Source organism: Xenopus laevis, chromosome 2S, assembly GCF_017654675.1.
Source record: "Xenopus laevis strain J_2021 chromosome 2S, Xenopus_laevis_v10.1, whole genome shotgun sequence".
In the NCBI taxonomy this organism is placed as follows: Eukaryota; Metazoa; Chordata; class Amphibia; order Anura; family Pipidae; genus Xenopus; species Xenopus laevis.
This window is the reverse complement of record NC_054374.1, coordinates 4446302-4472848: the sequence shown is the minus strand read 5'-3', so window position 1 is coordinate 4472848 and position 26547 is coordinate 4446302. Positions and strand designations below refer to the sequence as shown.

The following is a 26547-nucleotide window of genomic DNA, read 5'->3' as shown; positions in this document are numbered from 1 at the left end:
ACAAGTTTGAAGTCCTGGATCATTGCTGCTATTGACAAGCTCAAACTTTAGCCTCATGCAAAAAGTTCACTGTATAAAATATGGAATTTTTAGGCACATTAATTTTTAGGGTTTAGTTCTCCTTTAAATATATTGTAATATATGGACAAACAATCCCATTTTGTGATATTTTTCTTCTCTTTATTCATTCTTCATTTGTCTTGAGTTGCCAGTTTCCATCAATATAAACCAGAAGGCAGTACAGCTTAGAGGCAAAACCGCCCATCTCTACAGGCCCTAATAGTCTTCTCTGAGCTCTTCAAACTCTCAGCGACAGTCTGTAAATTCCTCTACCAGGGGAAATTCAGTCAAATGGAATTTGGAACAGGCTAGTCAGCCGGTGCCAGCAAAGCTTTTCTTTAGATGGGGAACATCACAAAATTGTGAGGGCGGAGGGAATGGATGCACGGAGCTCCAATTGTTTCTTTTGGAGCACAACCTACTTAATAACAATCTCTTTGGCAAAGACGCAGCTATAATTTAGCAGGGATCCTGCTGGATTTCTCACTAACAATTCCCTGTGACATTCGGAGCGTGGAAGCAGAACGTAACAGTGGCCATGGATGAAGAACCATTTAGTTTTGCTTCAAATGAATGCTCCAACTTGGTTCTCATTGTGTTTGGAAGGGATTGTGAAGTGAATGAATTTCAGGATAACTCTTCAAGGTTGGTGACTGAGATGTTTCTCATGTACATACAAATCACTTTAGAAGCAGCTCTCTCCTACTTACAAATTAGAGTCTAGCAACCCTCTAGATCCTGTGTAATAAATGACTAATCCCTTGGTAATATCACATGTTAGGAGTTTTCTATAGGGAATAATTCACCCCTTATGTAAAATCAGGATATTAGAAGTCTCCTAGGAGGCTGAAAGTAGAGAGCTTTTATAATGAAATATGGATTTCCAAAGTAGGGATCCAACGAATCCACTATTTTGGATTTGGCCGAACCCCCGAATCCTTCATGACGGATTCAAACTGAATCCGAATCCTAATTTGCATATGCAAATTAGGGGTGGGAATGGGAAAAATGTTTACTTCCTTTTTTTGTGACAACAAGTCACGCAATTTCCCTTTCCCAACCCTAATTTGCATATGCAAATTAGGATTCGGTTCAGCTGGGGAGAAGGATTCAGGGGATCCGAATCCTGCTGAAAAAGGCCGAATCCCGAACCGAATCCTGGATTTGGTGCATCCCTATTTCTTGACTTCTAATATTCTCATATTCTATAACATGGGGGACATGTGACAACATAAAACATGGGTATCGTACCCATTGTTACTCTCCATGTTGACATAACAATTTCAATGATAGAAACAAACCACTAATACCCTGAATATACAAGAATAGTGAACGAATCAAATTAGTGATCTCTCATACAACAAATGTATTGGTTACAAATAATTAAATAAAATGCCAAAATTGTCCATACCAACCCAAATGGCCCAAAGGTGAATCCTAGTGCCACATAATCCCAATACTCTGCCCTCTTTATACGTTTCACGTCATTGGGCCCTTCGCCAGAAGAGGCTCAATGACGCTCAATGTGTAAGGAAGGCAGAACATGGGGAACATGTGGCACTAGGATTCACCTTTGTGCCATTTGGGATGATATGGACAATTTCGACATTTTATTTAATTATTTGTAACCAATACATTTGTTGTATGAGAGATCACTAATTTATTAGTTGTTTGTCTACCTTTCATGTTACACATGCCAAAAATCCTTTTCATATTGTCTGTGGCCTGGAATTATTAACCCCTGGAACACTGGAAAGCTGGGCAGCTTCCAGCTCATTCTAGCTAAGAGTTATTAGTCTAAAGAACATAGACGTTAACCTAGAAGTTTTTCAGTTCCAACAAGTAAGGAATATTCAGTATATACTCTATATCATGATGTATGGTTGTCATATGAATTCCATGTCTCATATACAGTATGGGGAAGATTTATCAAAGGTCAAGTGATAGAGTTTTGTTTACCTCGAATGACCTCAAAATTCAAATGGTATCTTATTTAAGAGAACACTAGAATGTCTAAAATTTTACCGAATCGAATATGAATGCAATTCGAATCAAGTTTTTTCCAAAAAAAAAAAAAAACTAGAATGTCAGGAAGGCTATTAACATCTTCTAATGGGTCAAGGGACTTCTGCCATTGACTTTTACATGAACTCGAGTTACTTCCAGGGTCGTGGTATGATAAATCTCAAATTCAAATTCGAGTTTGGATTATTCCCAACTCGAATTTGTGAGTTTTGACCAAAAATTCAACCTGAAAATTCGAAATTCCAGGAGGTCTACCTGGGGTGGGGGGGTAGGGTTTTTGTTTCCCCACAGGTTGATTTCTCCTTTAATAAATCTGCCCCATGTGTTGAGAAAGTAGGGAACAGCTATAAGAGATGTGTTACTGTTGTATTGCCTCTCATATGGGAAAAGCTAAAGGCACCTTCACATTGAAGCTGATGGAACCAAAGGGTAAGTCAACTGGAGAACAGCAATCTGGTCACACAATTGCATTATCAAATGACACCGTTTTGGCCTTTCAACCACAAGAACATATAATAAGAGAAGTGCAACATTTATCACCTCTCAAGTGTCTTGTGACCATTGCTGGAGATCTTTCCCCAACTTCACCATAATGCGGCCATTCACGGAGGAAGGGAATCTCCATGAGAAGCCTGAAATGATATAGCTAAAAGTCAACTCTGGCATACTGTTATTATTTTGTATTTTTTATGCGCAGCTAAAGCTTCCTATGGGATGAAGGGGATTGGAAATGATCATCTCCAGAGCGAGTTATTTCCTTCTCAGCTGAGCGTGAGATTGCTGCAAGACTGTGCACATCAGGCTAACGCAACTTCAAAGGAGGAGATCAATTATCTCTCAGATAATACAATTCTATACAAGCAATTGTAATACAAAAGAAACTACTTGAGATATCATCTATGGGCATCCACGGTGCACAGTGATACATTTTAAAGTTTTAATGGAAGTTGGCACAAAACCCTAATCTTTCATTTACGTGCGTTACAAAAACACACTGCAACACCCAAGAGAGCTGCAATGATGAAGCAGAGACTGCACACTGTATTGAGGTAATAAGATAGAGATGTTAAACTACAACTTCTAACAGATTTGAGAGGATAGTTAAAGTTCAGTAACGTCAAGAGCCCAACAGGTTGCCCATCCCTGACCTGTGTGATATAATGGGAAAGGAAAAGGCATCATCATATCCCCCAGAATCACTTGGAACCGCGAGGCAGTGAGTTTAGCTTTAGGAAGGTTGTAATAACAGACAGGTATAGGGTCTACAGTATTATATAAAATACAAAAAAAATGAACATTAAATAAACCCAGTAAGATCAGGGTTGGACTGGGGGGCCTGGGGCTGCTTCCCTCAGGGCCCCCCTCTGGCCCCCCACGGCCCATGTGTGCACATGTACACAAACTGTGTTATTCCTGCAACCGGTAAAAACACAGTGTGGAAGTAAGAAATGAAGAGGCGCAGGGTGCGGATCTGGGCCGGCAGGGCCCACAAGAGACAGGGGCCCACCGGGTTTTTCCCCGGTGTTCCGCCGGCCCAGTCCGACCCTAAGTAAGATTATTTTGCTATCAATATGGATTAATGCAGCTTAGTTTGGATCAAGTATAAGTTACAGGTGTGGGACATACCAGAATGCTCAAGACCTTGGCTTTTGGGTACCTATATATTTGACAAAAAGATTTCAGCTACCGTGGAGAATTACCACTGAAATCTTGTGATGCGGGAGGTGAGAAGTACAGGGCCCTGTGTCGGAGCACCAGAAGTGACGTTTCAACTGAAGTGACGTCTCTCACACCATGTGACGTTGTGGGGCCGTGTATGGTCCGGTGCCTGGGGTGGCACTAGGGGGTGGGTAGGGGGCAAGTGGAAGGGAAAAGGCTGGCCTACACCCCATGATGCTGCGTCTATATTGAAAGCCAGATTTTTGAATTGGCACTCGGTGCAGAAAACAGCATTCCCTGGGTTACAACTTCTTTTAAATTGAGCACTAGGGGGAAAACTCTTGCTCTCTCAGAAACAAAGTACAGAGACCTATGTCCAATTTAAGCCTTTCATTCACTTTCAACACTGCGTTCTGCAAAGCAAATGACCCCTCGTTTAGGACCTGAAGATCTAAGTAACCCTTACAGATCCTTAAGTGCTTAAAGGATTTGAAGTTTATAAATGCTCCCTCCATCTTCCTTCTCGTCTGTGTGTTGGGGTGCCATCAGCCTGAAGCCCTTTTACACGCACTTCTGCTGTTCCTGGGGAATTTACAGCACTCCTATGGTTATTTCACATTAATGGCTTTTATTGAGCCTCTGGCTGCTGCCAATTGAGTGTTTAACCTGGCTGAATAAATATCAATATATCTCTCTGACACCAGCTTTTAATTTGTGTCTTCCAATAAGGACGACTTGAAAAAGAGTATCGATCGGTGTTGTTGGCACTGCCAGTCTACAGCTCTCTAACGGGGAGAGACTGTTTTAAAATCGTGCTTACATCTTCTCTGTAAAAGTAGTTGGTAAATAACAACCTGTGTTCTCTCTGTATAGATCACATCAGATTGGTGTATTTCCTCCACAAAGCCAAAGCTGTCTATTAAGGGTGCACAAAGGAGTACAGTAGTTGGGTTAAGAAGGACAGTAAAGAAACACCACCGCACATTAGAATAAAGTAAATATGAAATAGTATAGGGGAAATTTACTACAACCCAGGACACTAGAGTACTACAGGTGGCCATACAAAGGCAGATTTAAGATGTTGATTTGAGTCCTTTAGACCGAGTCTGATCTGCCCTTGTATGTGGCTCTCCAGCAGCTACCCAAAATGATATCTGGCCAAAAATAGTCCAGATGTGGATTGGTCAGTTTTGAATTTTACACTGGATCAAAGACCATCGGATCGACTTGTTGATGTGGTCCTTGTCTTGAGAGCCCCTATTCCGGTCGTGTAATCCGTTCTTTAGCCTGATATCCCCAACCAGTGTCGGACTGTACCACAGGGATACCAGGAAAACTCCCGGTGGGCTCAGGTGTCAGTGGCCCCTCATGCTGCTAAACATTTGGACTATTTTGTGGTCATTCCCTATTTCTATGAGAACAAAGAGGCTAAATAAAATAGATTGAATAATAGATTATAGTATGTAAAGAAAAGAGACTAGGAGAATAGAGATTAAGTGAGGAGAGGAAGAAAATAGTACTGTGAGTGGAGCCCTAGTTTGAAGTTTTTTGGTGGGCCCTGGTCTAAGTTTTTTCGGTGGGCCCCTGGTGTCCCAGTCCGACATTGCACCCAACTTTGGTTGGCATAAAGGTAGCCATAGATGCACCAATATTATCGTACAAAAGATCTTTTGTACGATAATTGGTGCATGTGTTGTGGAAGACAAGTTGACCGATATCAGTAAAAAGTCTTGGATATTGGTCATCTCGTCCATAGGACAGAACTGAAAATTTTGGTCTGGCACCTTTGAAGGACATGGAACATCATAACATTGATGCTGAATCACGAGAGCTAAAGAATTCTATTTGTTTTTATCTGCATATCTGACGATTCAGCTCTTAACGTTGGTAAAGTGGAAGAAAGATCTTTCGTATGACTAATGGTCGTGGGAAAGATTGTAATGTGTATGGTCAACTTAACACGGGAAAGGTCTACGCATTTGGTGACCTTGCCAAACGAGTGCATCTTATAATGTTTGGCCATTTTAGAATCACAAAAGTGATTCATTCTAAAAACATTTGTGTCCAGGTCTGGCTCTTTCCTCTGCACCTGGTGCTAAGTGCCAAGTGCAACACTGATGTTTCCTAACTTGCCTGCTAAATGATGAAGGACATCTATATTTCCACCCCTCATGAATACAGAGTTGCCATGTGCTTTCTGTAAAGAGTCTCTGCCATGCCATACCCATGAGGGAAAGCCCACAGTCTGGTATTCACTGCATTGGGGAAGTGTCCTTAGGTGGTAAATGCATTTTATATCTAAATTAAAATTATTATATTTTAACTATATGTCCAATAATGAAATTGGCCACCCAAATATTGATGGATTCAGTCCTGACAGCTGCAACATTCATTTCTTCTGTTCTCTTTTAATGGAATTGCTAAACATGTCAGGGTTGGTGTCACTAATAGTGATGAGCGAATCTGTCCCATTACGCTTGACTGAACAATTCACAAAAGGATGAAAATTTTGTGAAACTCATTGAAGTTAATGGGCGTTTTTTCTTATGGCGACTTATGCATTAGAGTCAATGGCGGTTTTATCTTATGGAGGACTTTTTTGTCCAAATGCATTAAAGTCAATGGATGTTTTTTCCTATGGCGGACTTTTGTCATAAAGCATTAAAGTCAATTGGAGTTTTTTCTTATTGTCACTTTTTTTGTCCACATGTCAATGGACGTTTTTACTTATGGACATTTTTCTTATGGCGCTTTTTTTTTTTTGCACATGCAACAATTTTTCTCACTCCAAATGCATTAAAGTCAATAGGCGTTTTTTCTTATAGAGATTTTTTTTTGTCCAAATGCAATAAAATCAATGGGTATTTTTTCTTATGGTGACTTTTGTCATAATGCATTAAAGTCAATGGGTGTTTTTTCTTCTGGCAACTTTTTGTCCAAATGCATTAAAGTCAATGGGAGTTTCTTCTTATGGGCAGTTTTTCTCTGCAAATTTATCCGCTAGGAAGTTTCGTGAAACAATTCGCTCATGGCGAAAATTTGGAATTCCACCGTAAATCCATAGCTGGCGAATAAATTCGCTCATTACCAGTCACTAATTTATACATTTAACTGACTTTGCCACTGCAGCAGTCGTGGGATCCAAAGCTAAATGACACTTGGTGGAGAGAGATCTTGAGAGAATGTCTTTTTGTTCTCATAGATACACCTGAAATTCCAGCTTGAAGGTTAATTAGGGTGAGAGTTGAGACAAACACATAGTTGCTGTCCTAAATATTCTTTGGATTATCTTATCCTACAGCTGTAACCTTTCTTATAACCCTGAAAAGAAAAGTTGGACCTCCAAGTGGGGCTTGAACTGAAAAAGTCTAGCAGCCACTCTTTAGAACATTCATTCTCTTTCTTCTCTCTATAATATTTCTAAAGCTTTTACTATTGTATCTGCCAGTGTTTATATTTTGGAGGCCCCCAACTCTGTTTTTATGAAACCATATTCCTTCCTTTGTTTCCTCAGTTAGATTCACATCCCCTCACCTATTTAGATAAAAATAGTTCTGCCAGTGAGCCCCTGTTAAAAGGCTGGTATATTTGTATTCCAGATACTGAGCAAATCCACAGCTTTATTTATCAGGAGCTTCGGCCTCCGCTCTCTGATTATCCGGCTCCCATTGTAAGTGAAATAATAGGTTACACATTTATATCTAACAGGCAGTATTTTAGGATAAGCTTCAAGGAGTTTTATTCTGATCCTCAGGTCAAGGAAAAATACAATTTCCTGCAATTCCATGGCCAATCAAAATGACTGTGATGGCCTCTACTGCCACCTGCTGTATTTATGTGGCACTTTGTGGAGACGGCAATTGAGCATTTGCTTTTTCCTATTATTTTGATCACTTAGTGCTAAATTTAATTTTCCAGTTAATGTCAGATTTAGAAAAGAATTGTTCCCTAATAATGAATCAAGTCTACGTAGAAAAGAATTGTTTAAATGAAGGATGTCCAACCTGTGGCTGTTATTGAACTTGCACTGTTGCAGGCTGGACACTAGAGATGTCAGGGTTTTCCTGACCCGCACCCGACCCTAACCCGCGCTTCAGGGGTCCTTTTATAGACCCGTGCCGCCCCACTGATGACGTCACAAAAGGGGTGGGGCGAGCAGACGCAAGACTATAAAGCCGGAAGTCGGCATTTGAAGGTGGCGCAAGGTCGACCCGGACACGCTGGTATCTGGTTGGTCCGCACATCACTACTGGACATGCCCAAAGTATATGAAATTACCAGTTCTAAATATAAAATTTATTTTGTACTTTTATCTACTTCTCCTCCCGGGGAGATTAGGGAATTAGAAAGGTCGATCTAGATCTGAGACTTTTATCTACTGAATGTAGATGGATTTATGAACTTAATACCCTGACTCCGTGTGGACTAAATGAGAGTTTATCATTACACACGTATATAGGCCACTAACACCTCTATTCATATATATATATATTCCTATTCCTATTGCTTTTCCTTTATCATGCCACACATCAGTCCATATGCATTTCTCTTATTCAATTGGACACACCATAGTTTGGCTTTTATAATGTGTATAATTTTAAATAAAAATTTACATATATTCCCCTGAATACAATAATCATCTCAACTAACGTGTCTAAACTTTAATAATAAAAACAATTTTCTCCGTGATTATTGCGCAATAAAAAAATGTTTTCTTTATCAACGGTGCCTTGATTCAATAGATATGCTGTATAATCGCAGCTATTTGGCTTACTGACCATGTGACTACCCACAACCAATGGGCACAACCGCCATGATGTAAATATCACGAGATGTGGGCGCCATGATTAAATGTTATGTTTTAATTGGGTAATTTGTTTCAATATATCAGTGGAAGGTGTAACTGCTTATTGGATAATTGGCACTTTATGCAACATTGCACTTTACTAATTTATATTTATTTATTGACTTTTATAAGACACAATAACGACACTTGATTTTGGTTAACCGCATAATGAATTTATTTATGGATTGAAGTGATTGTGAATTAATTACACTTTTCAAGTCATGAATTTTCTTTTTTTCACCGTGTTCCACCCACATATACGATCAATTTCACACTTATTATAATAGAGACTGTGCGGCATTATTAACTCTTCTCTCTGGTACAAATCAATTGTTTCTCCTCCTGGGGCCTTTAATATCAAATGACTTACTAAATGACTTACTAAATGACTTACTAAATGACTTACTAAATGACTTACTAGAAGAAGGCCGTGAGATTGAAAGGTGCAGGTTGTGAATTGTAAAGTGATGGGAAAGGATTGGGAGTCATTTGAGCAGAGTTTTATCATAAGTGGCCATGGTTGGGTGGATCAGGTTGTGGCCAGGGATGGGTTTTTTCATTGGTGCTCCATATTAATTGGCACCATCAAAGGCCCAGGTGACTAGTAGGCTAATACTGGTCCTGCTTCGCTTAAAATTGTACAAAACCATGGAAAAAATTGCAAACTGCATTGAAGTCCATGGGCTGTTTTTCGTGCACAAAATACTTTGAAGTACATGGGCGTTTTCTATGGTTTTCTTTTGTAGTAAGATTTTGCCATGGCCTTGTGAAAGAATTTGCGGATACAAAAATTCACTCGTCGTTAGTGATGGGTGAATTTATTCAGCAGGCGTAAATTTGCCCGTTTTGCCATGGGTGAAGAAATTCGCAGCGAAAATTCTCTGGCGATGCAGCCGGCATCAAAGTTTTTTCGAGGCCAGCAACGGTTCCGACGCCAGCGCCCATTTAGACGCCGGCGACAATAAATGGATGACCATTGACATTAATGGACGCAAATTGTTGCCGGCGTCAAACTCGCCGCTTCACAAATTTTTTCGCCAGTTTTGCAAATTTCCCAGGAAATTCCCAAAATTCGAGGAGAAACAGGACAAATTTGTCCATCACTACTCATCATTACTTATTAGGGATGCACCGAATCCAGGATTCGGTTCGGGATTCGGCCAGGATTCGGCCTTTTTCAGCAGGATTCGGCCGAATCCTTCTGCCTGGCCGAACCGAATTCTAATTTGCATATGCAAATTAGGGGTGGGGAGGGAAATCATGTGACTTTTGTTCACAAAAAAATATTTCCCCCTTCCCACCCTTTATTTGCATATGCAAATTAGGATTCGGATTCGGTTCGGTATTCGGCCAAATCTTTTGCAAAGGATTCGGGGGTTCGGCCGAATCCAAAATAGTGGGTTCGGTGCATCCCTATTACTTAGCAACTGTAAATTTGCCCTTTTTCAAATGTGATTTAATATTAGTGAAGAGACATATGAAAGTAATATAACTATTTCAATGCAGAAACTGGCACGCCATGGCTTTTGTGCCATTACTGGCACAAAAATGTGTCTGACTAGTCGGACACATTTGAAACACACTGGAGGCTATGGCACTGTTCACACAAGGGACTCAGTTAGCCCCACTGCTGTTAAACTGTACGGCACTGTATGGTATAGCAGAACAGTTGTAGATTTCGTGCGATCTTTAGGGGTTGCCGTTTTGGTTTGAAGTAGTTCAAGCAGATGTTAAACTGACATATCAGCTTGATGTGAATGAGGTCTGAAATATAAGATTGTCTTCTTGTTACGGCCCCATTGTTATAAGAGGAACATTTGTGAATAAAAACTGAACACTGGATTGTATCAATTACAGTATATCTTTCCGCCCCAGTTCCACAGTTACCGGCTGCTTAATTCTGCCTATAATTACACTGAGTTATTCTATAAATGTGTTTGAAAAAGAAGCAGCTTCCTTTGGCTGAACATACATTTGTGCTGGTACATTTATATTCCAGCTCTGCTTCTCTGCAGAGACTAATGAGAGATGTCACCTACAAACTGAGCGACTTTGGGTTCTGTGAATAAGGCTCCACAATTACTTCTCACCTCTTCGTTTTCTCCCCTGGTCTCCCAGGAGCTCTCTCCCTTCTTCCTCTGCTTCCAATTGGGAGACAAGTGGCACCGACGCAGGAGGAAATATTTGATGGGTGCCATTAGGAAAGCAGCGCGGCTCATTTATCAAGCTGCGAGTTAATGAGTAGTGCCAAACACCCAGCCCGGGAAATCCAGCGCAAGATGGAAATGGGGCATTATAACTTTATTTCAGCTAATTTATCACTTTCTGCAGATGAACTCCGAGCCGGGCCCTGCAAACCTTCTTATATTCCCTGCTGTGCCCCAGTCCACTGCTGAATTATATGCCTGAGTCACTGAAAGTATTAAAGGAGAAGGAAAGGCTAAAACTAAGGGGCCGATTCACTAAATTCGAGTGAAGGATTCGAAGTAAAAAAACTTCGAATTTCGAAGGTTTTTGGGCTACTTCGACCATCGAATGGGCTACTTCGACCTTCGACTACGACTACGACTTCGAATCGAAGGATTCGAAGTAAAAATCGTTCGACTATTCGACCATTCGATAGTCGAAGTACTGTCTCTTTAAAAAAAACTTTGACCCCCTAGTTCGGCAGATAAAAGCTACCGAAGTCAATGTTAGCCTATGGGGAAGGTCCCCATAGGCTTGCCTAACTTTTTTTGATTGAAGGATATTCCTTCGATCGTTGGATTAAAATCCTTCGAATCGTTCGATTTGAAGGATTTTATCGTTCGATCGAAGGAATAATCCTTCGATCGTACGATCGCAGAATTTGCGCTAAATCCTTCGACTTCGATATTCGAAGTCGAAGGATTTCAATTCCTAGTCGAATATCGAGGGTTAATTAACCCTCGATATTCGACCCATAGTGAATCAGCCCCTAAGTAATTGCGCCAGAGGAAGGACCTAAGAGGTCCGAAACATGTTGTGCTATGCACCTTGAATAAAACTGCTTTAAGAATTTGAACAATATTGCTCTCCAGTGAACCTTCATTTTCTACATGATATATACGTTCTGAAATTGGCAAAACCAGATCACTGTTGGATTGAGCAGCTTATGTCTCCAGAAACGGTTTGTAGCTTCAAATACCTTTCTACTTTTAAAACTAAGTAAACTTTATCAGAAACGTCTATATAAATACACCAGTAAAGCCTCAAAGTAATGCTGCTCTGAGTCCTCTGTCAAAAGAAACAGCACATTTCTTTCCTTCTATTGTGTACTCATGGTCTTCTGTATCAGACTAACTGTTTTCATCTTAAACCTCCAGGGCTTGGGCTTGAGCATGCTCAGTTTGCTTCTCTCTCCCTCCCCTTCCTGCTGTAATCTGAGCCCAGAGCTATGAGTGAGCAGGGAGAGGCAGGAAGTGATGTCACACCAAGCTAATATGGCAGCTGCTGTCCTAAACAAACTGAGAGAGTTTCTAGAGCTGTTTACTCAGGTATGGTAAAGAATTCTACAGAATAAATATAATTTTATAGCCGCACTATTGTGGCTAATCTATTGGCTATCAATCTGGACGCATGTATTAATTTGAATGGCCCCTTTAAAAACATGTGACCAGGGCCCCATCACAAAATTACAAACATTTGAAAATGTATCAGCCATTTAGCCTTAGTTCTATTAAAGGGGTTGTTCACCTTCCAAACACTTTTTCCCAGTTCAGTTGTTTTCAGATTGTTCTCCATAAACAAAGACTTTTTTTCAATTGCTTTCCATCTTTTATTTTTTTATAGTTTTCCCAAAATGTAAGTTTAAAGTTTAATGTTGGTGTCTCTGGTGTTTCAGTCTGGCAGTTCAGTGATCCAGGAGCATCTGAACTGTTACAATTTGCTACATTTAGTTGATACAATTAGTTGATCCATTTCTCAGCAGTATCTGTGGAGTATTAGCAACTATTGTATCAATTCTAACAGCTGCCTGTAATGAAACTCTAAATCAGGGGTCCCTGACCGCTGGGCCGCGGACAGTCCTGAACTGGGCCGCCGAACAATTAACGCGGAGCCCAAATTGGACGCCGACCCCCTCCCTGAACCCTCCTGACCCTGCAAAAAAAATTTGGCTCTTCTTTGGTCCCTGGGCCAAAAAAGATTGGGGACCCCTGCTCTAAATGACACTGTTTACACTGCAAATAATTCACTGTACAATATAAAATGTCATTCCTGAAGCAGCAAGTGTATTTAGTTGTAATATTGGTGTGTAGGTGCATCTCAGGTCATTTTGCCTGGTCATGTGATTTCAGAAAGAGCCAGCACTTTAGGATGGAACTGCTTTCTGGCAGGCTGTTGTTTCTCCTACTCAATGTAACTGAATGTGTCTCAGTGGGACCTGGATTTTACTATTGAGTGTTGTTCTTAGATCTACCAGGCAGCTGTTATCTTGTGTTAGGGAGCTGCTATCTGGTTACCTTCCCATTGTTCTGTTGTTAGGCTGCTGATATCACTCCAACTTGCAGTACAGCAGTAAAGAGTGACTGAAGTTTATCAGAGCACAAGTCACATGACTGGGGGCAGCTGGGAAACTAACAATATGACAGATTTCAAAATTAAATATAAAAAGATCTTTTTGCTCTTTTGAGAATTTCAGTGCAGAATTCTGCTGGCGCAGCCCTATTAACTGATGTGTTTTGAAAAATTTTAATATGACAGTATCGGCAACCCCCCTCCAAGAGCTGTGTTTACTTTAAACTTCAATATTAGAAAAATGGCCACAAATAGAAAATAATAAGTAATTTGAAAAAGTCTTTATTTCTGGTTAACTGTCTGAAACCAACTGAACAGAACAAAGTGTTGGAAGGTGAAAAATCCTTTTAAAGGGGACCTGTTGCTAAAAAGTATTATCCCTAACCAAAGGTGCAGACTAACAGAGCTCACACTCCGGGTGGGGGTAACAATAATTTTTTGTTTTTTAAATTGCCCCCGCCAGTGCTAGGCCACCTGTACTGGGAAGGAGCTCCTGGTTCAAGCGGCCATGTTGGGGCACACATATGGGCATAATGAGTGAATGCTGCAACTTGCTCATTATGTGCATGCGTGTGATGTCAGAATTGCTTCACTGAAAAATTTGCAAAATTCCCGCAAATTTTGCGAAATGGCGGAAAATTCACTAAAAAAATGTGAAAATCTGAAAGTTTACGAAAATTCGTGAAAATTGTAAAGTCTCATGAAAAAATCAGGAAAAAAGTTGATCACGTAAATTCTGACACTGACAAAGTCAATGGGCGTCCGAATAGCGTTGATGCGCGGCGATTTTGACTCAAGCAACTTTTCAGACACGCGTCCAGAATTTTTACAAAACTCGGAAATATACCGCGAATTCATGCCAGGCGGCTTTATTCATCCCTCACTACTCAGAATCTCATTATGTGAATGCGCTCTGATTGAAATAGCCGCTTGCATGGGAACTTCTTCTTGCTTTGTGTCCTAGTGCTAGTAGGGGGCATATAAAGGCGTGTACATATAACATGGTTTTGTTACAGCCCTATGTATAACTGCCTCTGTTTCTTTCCTTGCAGCATACACACTAAACTGCGGATTCCCACGCCCACCTGCTTATGGTGACGTGTCTGTAACAAGCCTGCACCCAGGAGGTGAAACCTTCTTCTACTGCAACACCGGCTACAAACTGCTTGGCCCTCGGGTGCTCAAGTGTCTGAATGCAACACGGCCCTTCTGGAGCAACCGCCCACCACAGTGTATAGGTGAGAAATCGCCTTATAACCTTATACATGTTTTGTATGGAAGGGAGTAATCTATAATAGGCAAAGGGCTATGTTGTTGACAGGCAGTCTTTGCCATAGATTGGAAAGTCCTCTTGTGATTGGTCAACTTTGACTGATATGGAAATGAAGAAGACTTGGTGGGTTGTTCTCTCCCTATGGTATTACGGGATAGGGATGTTGATGCTTTCTTGGCACAGCTCAACACATGGCCATGTGTTGGAATGTCAGATTTTTATCATGGAAGGGATTGGGCGATATCAAGTTGTCATAGAGTCCAGGCAAAGAGCTATGTGACTGACAGCTCTTGTGATAGATGGGTGTGGGTCTTCCTATTCTTTTGTATGGAAGGGGCTATGTTGTTGACAGGCAGTCTTTACATAGATTGGAAAGTCCTCTTGTGATTGGTCAACTTTGACTGATATGGAAATGAAGAAGACTTGGTGGGTTGTTCTCTCCCTATGGTATTACGGGATAGGGATGTTGAGGCTTTCTTGACACAGCTCAACACATGGCCATGTGTTGGAATGTCAGATTTTATCATGGAAGGAATTGGGCGATGTCAAATTGTCATAGAGTCTAGCTATGTGTCTGACAGTTCTTGTGATAGATGGATGTGGGTCTTCTTATTGTTTTGTATGGAAGGAGGTAATATATAATAGGCAAAGGGGATAGGGATGTTGAGGCTTTCTTGGCACAGCTCAACACATGGCTATGTGTTGGAATGTCAGATTTTATCATGGAAGGGATTGGGTGATGTCAAATTGTCATAGAGTCTAAGCAAAGGGCTATGTGACTGCCAGCTCTTGTGATTGATGGATGTGGGTCTTCTTATTGTTTTGTATGGAAGGGGGTAATCTATAATAGGCAAAGGGCTATGTTGTTGACAGGCAGTCTTTGACATGGATTGGAAAGTCCTCCTGTGATTGGTCAACTTTGACTGATATGGAAATGAAGAAGGCTTGGTGGCTTGTTCTCTCACTATGGTACTACGGGATAGGGATTTTGAGGCTTACTTGGCACAGCTCGACAATGCCATCTGTTGGAATGTCAGATCACATGATGGAAGGAGTTGGGCAATGTTAAATTGTCATAGAGTCTAGGCAAAGGGCTATGTGACTGACAGCTCTTGTGATAGATGGATGTGGGTCTTCCTATTGTTTTGTATGGAAGGGGTAGAATCTATAATGGGCAAAGGGCTATGTTGTTGACAGGCAGTCTTTGACATAGATTGGAAAGTCCTCTTGTGATCGGTCAACTTTTACTGATATGGAAAAAAAGAATACTTGGTGGGTTGTTCTCTCCTATGGGATAGGGATGTTGAGGCTTACTTGGCACAGCTCGACAATGGTCATGTGTTGGAATGTCAGATTTTATCATTGGAGTGCTTGGGCAATGGCTAGTTGTCATAGAGTCTAGGCAAAGGGCTATGTGACTGACAGCTCTTGTGATAGATGGATGTGGGTCTTCCTATTGTTTTGTATGGAAGGGTGTAATCTATAATAGGCAAAGGGCTATGTTGTTGACAGGCAGTCTTTGACATAGATTGGAAAGTCCTCTTGTGATTGATCAACTTTTACTGATATGGAAAAAAAGAATACTTGGTGGGTTGTTCTCTCCCTATGGTATTACGGGATAGGGATGTTGAGGCTTACTTGGCACAGTTCAACACATAACCATGTGTTGGAATGTCAGATTTTATCATGGAAGGGATTGGGTGATGTCAAATTGTCATAGAGTCTAAGCAAAGGGCTATGTGACTGCCAGCTGTTGTGATTGATGGATGTGGGTCTTCTTATTGTGTTGTATGGAAGGGGGTAATCTATAATAGGCAAAGGGCTATGGTGTTGACAGGCAGTCTTTGACATGGATTGGAAAGTCCTCCTGTGATTGGTCAACTTTGACTGATATGGAAATGAAGAAGGCTTGGTGGCTTGTTCTCTCACTATGGTACTATGGGATAGGGATGTTGAGACTTACTTGGCACAGCTCGACAATGCCATCTGTTGGAATGTCAGATCACATGATGGAAGGAGTTGGGCAATGTTAAATTGTCATAGAGTCTAGGCAAAGGGCTATGTGACTGACAGCTCTTGTGATAGATGGATGTGGGTCTTCCTATTGTTTTGTATGGAAGGGGTAGAATCTATAATGGGCAAAGGGCTATGTTGTTGACAGGCAGTCTTTGACATGGATTGGAAAGTCCTCATATGATTGGTCAACTTTTACTGATATGGAAATGAAGAAGACTTGGTGGATTGTTCTCTCCTATGGGATAGGGATGTTGAGGCTTATTTGGCACAGCTCGACAATGGTCATGTGTTGGAATGTCAGATTTTATCATTGGAGTGCTTGGGCAATGGCTAGTTGTCATAGAGTCTAGGCAAAGGGCTATGTGACTGACAGCTCTTGTGATAGTTGGATGTGGGTCTTCCTATTGTTTTGTATGGAAGGGTGTAATCTATAATAGGCAAAGGGCTATGTTGTTGACCGGCAGTCTTTGACATAGATTGGAAAGTCCTCTTGTGATTGGTCAACTTTTACTGATATGGAAAAAAAGAATACTTGGTGGGTTGTTCTCTCCCTATGGTATTACGGGATAAGGATGTTGAGGCTTACTTGGCGCAGCTCAACACATGGCCATGTGTTGGGATGTCAGATCTTATCATGGAAGGGATTGGGTGATGTCAAATTGTCATAGAGTTTAGGCAAAGGGCTATGTTTTGGAATGTCAGATTTCATCATTGGAGTGCTTGGGCAATAGCTAGTTGCCATAGAGTCTAGGGAAAGGGCTATGTGACTGACAGCTCTTGGGATAGATGGATGTGGGTCTTCCTATTGTTTTGTATGGAAGGGTGTAATCTATAATAGGCAAAGGGCTATGTTCTTGACAGGCAGTCTTTGACAAGGATTGGAAAGTCCTCTTGCGATTGGTCAATTTTGATGGATATGGAAATGAAGAAAACTTGGTGGGTTGTTCTCTCCCTATGGTATTAGGGGATAGGGATGTTGAGGCTTACTTGGCACAGCTCAACACATGGCTATGTGTTGGATTGTCAGATTTTATCATGGAAGGGATTGGGTTATGTCATAGAGTCTAGGCAAAGGGCTATGTGACTGACAGCTCTTGTGATAGATGGATGTGGGTCTTTCTATTGTTTTATATGGAAGGGGGTAATCTATAATAGGCAAAGGGCTATGTTGTTGACAGGCAGTTTTTGACATGGATTGGAAAGTCCTCTTGTGATTGGTCAATTTTGACTGATATGGAAATGAAGAAGACTTGGTTGGTTGTACTCTCCCTATGGTATTACGGGATAGGGATGTTGAGGCTTACATGGCACAGCTCAAAACATGGCCATGGAATGTCAGATCTTACTTAAGTGGTTATTTATCAAAATCCACAATGTTCTTTATTTTCAGAAAATTACTCCGACCAAATCTGCATAGACCCTTCCCTATTTATCAATAATTTTCACAGTTTTTTCTTGCGCGGAAAAAGTCACAAGAAAATCATAAAAAATCAGAATCGTATGATATTTTTGGATTTTTCACCCGCATGCTACATTTTTTTTGTAAAACCGCCTGAAAGCTACAATTTTGGAAACCCAGTGCAACCCAGAAAACATTCCAGTTGTTAACGAGACATCTGCTATTGACTTTTACATGTTCTCAGCAGGTCTGGATTTGAGTACTTTTTTCATCTGACTTTTAACACCATCAGACTTTAATAAATCCCCAAAAAAATCAAGTTTTTTTCCCTCAGAAAAAATGGTATTTTCCCCTTTAAAAGCCCGACCAGAAAAATCGGTCTATAATAAATAATCTCATTTTATGAATTTATACTAAAGAAGGAAGAGGAGCTATAGCCTAGATATGTATGATACAAATATGGGATCTAGAATGTTGCACCTGGAATGGTCCAGTTAAGGGGTTGTTTTGAAATATCATTCATCAAGGCTACAAAAAACACGTGGGGTGGTGCATCTTTAAGTTAACTTTTAGGGGCATGTATATTAAGGGTCAAAGTGTAAATTAAAATTTTCAAAATCAAATTTCGAATTCGAGTTTTCAAGTTTTTTTTATGGCCAAAACTGTGACATTCATAGTTACATAGTTACATAGTTAAATTGGGTTGAAAAAAGACAAAGTCCGTCAAGTCCAACCCCTCCAAATGAAAACCCAGCCCCATACACACACCCCTCCCTACTGTCACATAAATGATATATACCCATATCTATACTTACTATAGAGTTTAGTATCACAATAGCCTTTGTATTATGTCTGTCCAAGAAATCATCCAAGTCCCTCTTATAGTCATTAACTGAATCATCACCCGGCAGTGCATTCCCCAACCTCACTGTCCTCACTGTGATGAACCCCCTACTCTGTTCCTTTAAATGAAACTTCTTTTCCTCTAGTCTGAAGGGGAGGCCTCTGGTACGTGATTCTCTTTATGGGTAAAAAGGTCCCCTGCTATTTGTCTATAATGTCCTCTAATGTACTTGTAAAGTCTAATCATGTCCCCTCACAAGCGCCTTTTTTCCCCCAGAGAAAACAACCCCAACCTTGTCAGTCTCCCCTCATAATTTAACTCTTCCCTCCCTCTAACCAGTTTAGTTGCACTTAGTCTCTGCACTCTCTCCAGCTCATTTATATCCCTCTTAAGGACTGGAGTCCAAAACTGCCCCCATACTCCAGATGAGGCCTCACCAGGGACCTATAAAGAGACACAATTATGTTTCATCCCTTGAGTTAATGCCCTTTTTTATACAAGAACTTTATTTGCTTTAGTAGCCACAGAATGACACTGCCCAGAATTAGACAACTTGTTATCTACAAAGACCCCAAGATCCTTCTCATTTAAGGAAACTCCCAACACATTGCCATTTAGTGTATAACTTGCATTTATATTATTTTTGCCAAAGTGCATAACCTGCATTTATCAACATTGAACCTCATTTTCCAGTTTGCTGCCCAGTTTTCCAGTTTAGACAAATCACTGTGCAAAGTGGCAGCATCCTGCATGGAACCTATAGTTCTGCACAATTTAGTCTCATCTGCAAAAATAGAAACAGTACTTTCAATGGCCACCTCCAGGTCATTAATAAACAAGTTGAAAAGCAAGGGACCTAGTACAGAGCCCTGCGGTACTCCACTAACAACACTGGTCCAATTAGAAAACGTTCCATTTACCACCACTCTTTGTAGTCTATCTTTTAGCCAGTTCTCTATCCAGGTACAAATACTATGTTCCAGGCCAACATTCCTTCATTTAACCAGTAACCTTCTGTGTGGCACTGAATCAAATGATTTAGCAAAGTCTAAGTAAATCACATCCACTGCCATCCCAGAATTGAGGTCCCTGCTCACCTTCTCATAAAAAGAAATTAAGTTAGTCTGGCAAGATCTATGACGCATAAAACCATGCTGGCACAAACTCACAGTATTATGATTTTCTATGAAGTCCAGTATCTTATCCTTTATTAACCCTTCAAAAAGCTTTCCTACCACTGACGTCAGACTAACATTTTTGAGGCTGAGAACGGGATCCTTTTTTGACAACCCCTGAGAAGAGAACCAAACCCTTAATTATAAAAACCCCTACCCTACATAGACCCCCCTCCCAGCCCCCCCCCAGCAGGTGCAGATTCTGTGCAGAAGAGTTCACGGACGCCATCTTCTTCTCTTCGGTAATCTTTGGGAAGAGAGCGCCGCATCAGCTCGTGCAAAGTTGGTGCAATCTTCCTGTTTGTGACAACTGCCCATGCTCCGAAAATAACGGAAATTGCTGAAGCGCCAGAAGAAAACCAGAAGATTACCCAAAAAAATGGCGCCTGTGAACTCCGCTGCACAGAATCTGCACAGAGGGGTAAGAAAAGAGGTAGGGGCATTTACCGCGGGTAACACCTAGGCTGGGGGGGGAGCAGGGAGGGTGGTCTATGTAGGGTAGGGGGGTAGAGGTTTTTATAATTAAGGATTTGGTTCTCCTTTAATGAAATTTGGTGCAGAGCAATTCATAGTCTGGCCCCCTTTGAAGTTTTGGTTCAATAACATATAGCTTTAGTTTCTTGTCTTGCTCGATAAATGGTGGGGCACTCCTTGGCCTACCCACTAATGATGTGCCGCTTCAGAAATACTCATCCCATACCCAACCCTTACCCACAAGACCCACATAAAATGTTGCAATTGTGGGACCTGCACCGAACTCATACCCGCGTCATCTTGCTCTGTACACTACTTCTGTGCATGCCTCTTGTTCCAAAACTAGGGAATCCCGGGGAGCAGTGGAGGACTGCACTACTCCAGTCTGACTCGCACTCAACCCTAACATACAATGGTTGGTCAAGTTTCAACCGAACCCCCCCAACTGGTCAACTCATGGGTCTGCCCTGGGATTCAAGTCAACCCACATATCACTACCACCTCCATCACTGCCACTGCTTATGATTAATCAGTAACAGGAATATATCTACTTGCTGCTGACTAACAATAATTCTTTAATAAGAATAAGAATTTCCAAACTGCAGATGTCCAATAGTAATATTTGAGGCATCAAACACACACACACACACCTATGAGCGGAGAGAAAGAGAAAGGAGAAGCAGCAGTGCAGGCAACATAACTGGGACATGAGGATTCTCCTAGAGGCAATTATTAGACGAGAACATGTTTAGATTATTTATAGTTGTCAGATAAATGGGTTCAGGTCTCCAGAGCAGCGGGGGCTACTGCTAATAACTTATCATTAATGGGCAGCTGTAGCCAGTTTTACAACCAGACATTTTTACCTGTGTTATGACCTTCTAATGCTATGATTGCTGATGTCCTTGTGTTGAAATTATTACCGGTACAAAGTTACTGCGGGCGATACATAATGGTCTCAGCACAGAAACCAGTACAGAAAAATTGCTTTCTGGATTGGGGTTAATTCTGCATTCTTACATTAATAGCTGGGCTGGTGTTCTGACGTAATCACCGCTTAAGGTGGCCATCCATGGAGAGATCCGCTCGTTTGGCCTTGAGGTGGGCAATATCGGATCCTGATGGTGCTTTACGGGCGGTCGGATCGCGGGGCCGCATCAACGAACAGATCAAACGGGATTTCTAGTCCCATCCGAACGAGATCTGGCTGATTTTTGGCCAGATCTTGATCGGGGAAGCCCATCGGGGGGCCCCCAAACACAGGCCAATAAGCTGCCGACTTGGTCTGTCGACAACTTTTATCGGCCCGTGTATGGCCACCTTAAATCAGTGAGAAATCTGTGCCAAAAATATCTATTTTGCTGGACACTCCGAATGAATTTAATAATGCGCAGTGTAATTGCAGATTATGTATATTTTACAACACAGTGGGGCAAATTCATCAAGGGTCGAATATCGAGGGTTAATTAACCCTTGATATTCGATTGGGGAATGAAAATCATTCGACTTCGAATATCGAAGTCGAAGGATTTTGCGCAAATACTTCAATCGAACGATCGAAGGAATAATCGCTCTATTAAATCCTTCGAATCGAACGATTCAAAGCATTTTAATCCAACGACCAAAGGATTATCCTTCGACCAAAAAAATTTAGCCAAGCCTATGGGGCCCTTCCCCATAGGCTAACATTGAGTTCGGTAGCTTTTAGGTGGCGAACTAGGGGGTCGAAGTTTTTTCTTAAAGAGACAGTACTTCGACTATCGAATGGTCGAATAGTCGAACGATTTTTAGTTTGAATTGTTCGATTCGAAGTCGAAGGTCGAAGTAGCCCATTCGATGGTCGAAGTAGCCAAAAAAACACTTCAAAATTCGAAGCATTTTTTCTTCTTATCCTTCACTCGAACTTATTGAATGGGCCCTAGTGCAGGGTCGGACTGGGGGGCCCGGGGCCCACCGGGACTGCTGTCCAGGGGCCCCCTGCGGACCCCCGCCGGCCTACTAAAACGCGTCGGCCCAGCAACAGTGGCGTTCGGCGCGCATGCGCAACATCGACACCGCTCGGCACGCATGCGCAACAGCGCCGGTTGGCGGGCATGCGCAGGCGACGCTGCGCATCGCGAGAAAAAAAAGTTTTTTTTTTCCGATTGGAAATATCTACAGAAGGGTTCTGGCCCGGCGGGGGCCCACGAGGGTCGGGGCCCACCGGGTTTTTTCCTGGTTTCCCGCCGGGCCAGTCCGACACTGCCCTAGTGTGTCAGCAATTAGCAGGATTTAATCGTTTACATGGAACGTATAAAGATTATGTCCCACAAGGACAAGTACTGTCACAGCCTGTTGTGTCCCATTGATATTATTACCTGAAAATAGGTTGAGTTAATCAGTCAGGTGGAACCACTGCACTTCCTATAGTGAGAATTTAACTGTTATAAATAGTTGGGGGATGAATAAAAGGAGTAACAATCAAAATATTAAATGGCACCAGGGCCTGGACTGACAATCTATGGATTCTGCCAAGTGCCAGACGGGCTGCTGTAAAATGCCTTAGACACTCACTTTTATTTATTTATTGGGCCTGTAGGGGCTTCTTGGACATAGGAACAGTAACACCAAAAAATTGTGTTTTTAAGAAATGATAATATAATTTACTGTTGTAAAAAAAATACTCTGCAGGCTGTTGCTGGCAGGGACATATTAAAATCAATTGATTTAGTAAATGGGACTTCAGTGCAAGTGTCATTATTATTCTTTGTATCACTCAGCTGCCTGTGGGGGGCTGATAAGGAACATTACCACCGGACGAATAGTCTCCCCAAACTTCCCAGGAAACTACAGCAATAACTTGACTTGCCATTGGGTGCTAGAGGCTCCGACTGCACAACGGCTCCACCTGCACTTTGAGAAACTTTCTCTGGCGGAAGACGATGACAGGTAAATCTGGCAATTTGCAAAGAAATGTAATGTTCCTGCATATTTAGACATAATGCCATTACAAGATCATAGCAGATGGGTGCTCATTATTATTATTTCATTTTCCTGCAATGTTACTCAATGCTAATTTATATAAACTATAGTAGTACTTATCTGTTATCTACTGTGTATCCTGTGCTTGAACGGCTGCCCCCATGGCTACACAGCAGCTTGTTTATATAAACTATAGTAGTACTTATCTGTTATCTACTGTGTATCCTGTGCTTGAATGGCTGCCCCCATGGCTACACAGCAGCTTGTTTATATAAACTATAGTAGTACTTATCTGTTATCTACTGTGTATCCTGTGCTTGAATGGCTGCCCCCATGGCTACACAGCAGCTTGTTTATATAAACTATAGTAGTACTTATCTGTTATCTACTGTGTATCCTGTGCTTGAATGGCTGCCCCCATGGCTACACAGGGGCTTGTTTATATAAATGAATGGGCAACTTTGAACTTGTAGACAACGTGGTTCCCTATGGAAAAAGATACAGCAAACCCGTGAGTATATTCAAAAGGGAAGGCCAACCCATAGCCAACCAGAGTATAAAATACATGCTACATTTAAAGGACTCTATCAATTTTAATAAAAACAGCAGCATAGTTTATGCAAAATGCATTGATATATGAATCAAAATTCATGCACCCAACATGTATTTAAAGGAAATTAAAATTCAACCAGAGGTCTAACAATCTACACATTTCTAGTTTGCTAAGGTTCGATTATTAAGAATGGATGATATTATATGGGCTGGGCTTTTTCAGGCTCATCATTCGGGATGGGATCACCATTGACTCTCCTCCTATTTATGACTCGTATGAAGTAGAGTATCTCCCCATTGAAGGTCTACTCAGCAGCACTCGGCACCTCTTTATAGAATTCACAACTGACAACAGCGGCAGCTCAACGGGCATGGCCCTCCGTTACCAGGGTAATGTTGTTCCTCCAGTTCCTTTCCAGTTATCTGTCTGATTCTCTTCTCTTTCAATTATTTATCTTATTTCTTGTGGGTGTTCATATATCTGCTTCCACCACAATAGTAATGTTCCTCTGGCATCTGCCTTGATTGCTGTTCAGCCTGTAGTCACAGGGATCATAGGAAAAGAAATGACATTTTAGACAATAGTAATAGCTCAATGTTGCAGTTTAATATACTATAAGCCACTCACAACCTATCTTGTCTTTATGTGGTCTATTCTTGCATTTGCCCTTGACTTGTCCTATGAAAAAATGTTTGATATTTGATAAGAAACAATTTGTTCTTTCAAAGGCCACTAAATCGTGCTCCAATAAAATGTTTGTGTCTCTTTGCAGCTTACGAACAAGGACATTGTTATGAACCATTTATGAAATATGGGAACTTCACTAGCAGTGACCCTTCCTTTGCTTTGGGAACTGTGGTGGAGTTTACATGTGACGCTGGATACACACTGGAACAAGGATCCACCCTCATCGAATGTCAAGACCCCGGAGACCCACAATGGAATGAGACAGAACCAGCCTGCAGGGGTGAGAATAAGGTTATAATCATGGGGAGAGGAATTCATGCTGGATTTACTCTATAGTGGCCTAGATTTAGGATTGTTTTTATATTCAGCATGAAAACCAAACACATAGTTGGAGGAAGATCATTTACACAAAACACATATGTTACATTTATAGTAGAAAAGTAAAGTAGCTGCTGTAACATTTTTTAAATTACACAGTTAAGTTGGGTTGAAAAATGACCAAAGTCCATCAAGTTCAACCCCATTTAAATGAAAACCCAGCCCCATACACACACCCCTCCCTACTGTCACATACATGATATATACCCATATCTATACTAACTATAGAGTTTAGTATCACAATAGCCTTTGTATTATGTCTGTCCAAGAAATCATCCAAGTCCCTCTTATAGTCATTAACTGAATCATCACCCGGCAGTGCATTCCCCAACCTCACTGTCCTCACTGTGATGAACCCCCTACTCTGTTAAATGAAACTTCTTTTCCTCTAGTCTTAACGTTAGTCAAACATATTTATGCAACTAAACAAATGTTTAAACTAGATTAGTGACTCATATCTAGTATAGGTCAATCTAAAAACAACTTGTTGAGTAATCAATGAAGACGTTTCACTACTCATCCAAGCAGCTTCTTCAGTACAACTGACTGGTGTGGGAAATTCTCGGCATATAAACTCTTCCACTAATCCAATCACAATGGCACATTGTAACTCTTCAGAGAGATTCTGTGTAGTTACTGTGATAGGATTATCCAATGTGTCATACAACTCCTAGACACAGGTGTTACTTGTGAGAGTTGCATGAATGGATGTGTGAAGTGTTCTGAAACCGCCAGGGTACCGATGTTAGATATGTAGCAGACAGGTGGTGTCGAAGGCCCCCACCTCTGTTCAGGGATGGTTTCTCCACCTTGACATGAATCACCGTCTTCATTGATTACTCAGCAAGTCCAGTTGTTTTTAGATTGGCCTATACTAGATATACCATGAATGAAAATCTTCATAGTCATCTAGATTAGTGAGCTGCAGCCCATATATCTCCCGTTGCTTCTTCAGCCTTGATGATGGATCCTGGGAAAATTGTAGACCACAAATGGAGGATTCTGGACGAATTAGAGACCACTAGTTTCAACTTTTCTTAGTGATTTGATTGATAGAATGTGTTCATTCATTTGATGTGTTGAATGAGTTTGATTTAATGAATAAGCCAAAGAGTCTTGACCTCTCCTCCCTTGTCTTATACCCAGCTGTTTGCAGTGGAGAGATCACCGACTCAGCTGGGGTTGTGCTGTCCCCAAACTGGCCAGAAGCTTATGGGAAGGGTCAGGACTGCATTTGGGGTATACATGTGGAAGAAGAGAAGCGGATTCTTCTGGACATACAAATGTAAGTCCTGCTTTGTGACTTGCCATACTGAAATGTTCCTTGTGCTTTATATAAAAAATAATTATATATATTTTTCTTCAAACATCCTTTCATTGCCTGGATACAGAGATACTCAAAGTATAGAAAGCTGCAAAATTCTACAAACTGCATCTAGAAGTCAACATTTCAAGGGGCATTTGCTAGACTTGTGGAATAGTACAGATATATTTATCCATAAAATCACTTTAACAGTTTAGTTCGTTTCAACTTAAAAGGATTCTGTCATGGGAAAACATGTTTTTATTTTTTCAAAACACGTCAGTTAATAGCACTTCTCCAGCAGAATTTTGCACGGAAATCCATTTTAAAAAAGCAAACAGATTTTGTTATATGTAAT

At 41.2% G+C, this 26547-nt stretch overlaps 1 protein-coding gene across 1 annotated transcript in view; it reads left to right on the top strand.

Moving 5' to 3' along the window:
• LOC108709170 (seizure protein 6) overlaps positions 1 to 26547 on the top strand; it is a 340196-nt gene that overhangs the window by 273926 nt on the left and 39723 nt on the right. The window contains exons 5-9 of the mRNA XM_018248783.2: positions 14179 to 14364; positions 23067 to 23235; positions 24044 to 24210; positions 24594 to 24788; positions 26033 to 26171. Coding sequence (XP_018104272.2) covers positions 14179 to 14364; positions 23067 to 23235; positions 24044 to 24210; positions 24594 to 24788; positions 26033 to 26171 — 856 coding nt within the window. The remainder of the gene's footprint in view (positions 1 to 14178; positions 14365 to 23066; positions 23236 to 24043; positions 24211 to 24593; positions 24789 to 26032; positions 26172 to 26547) is intronic.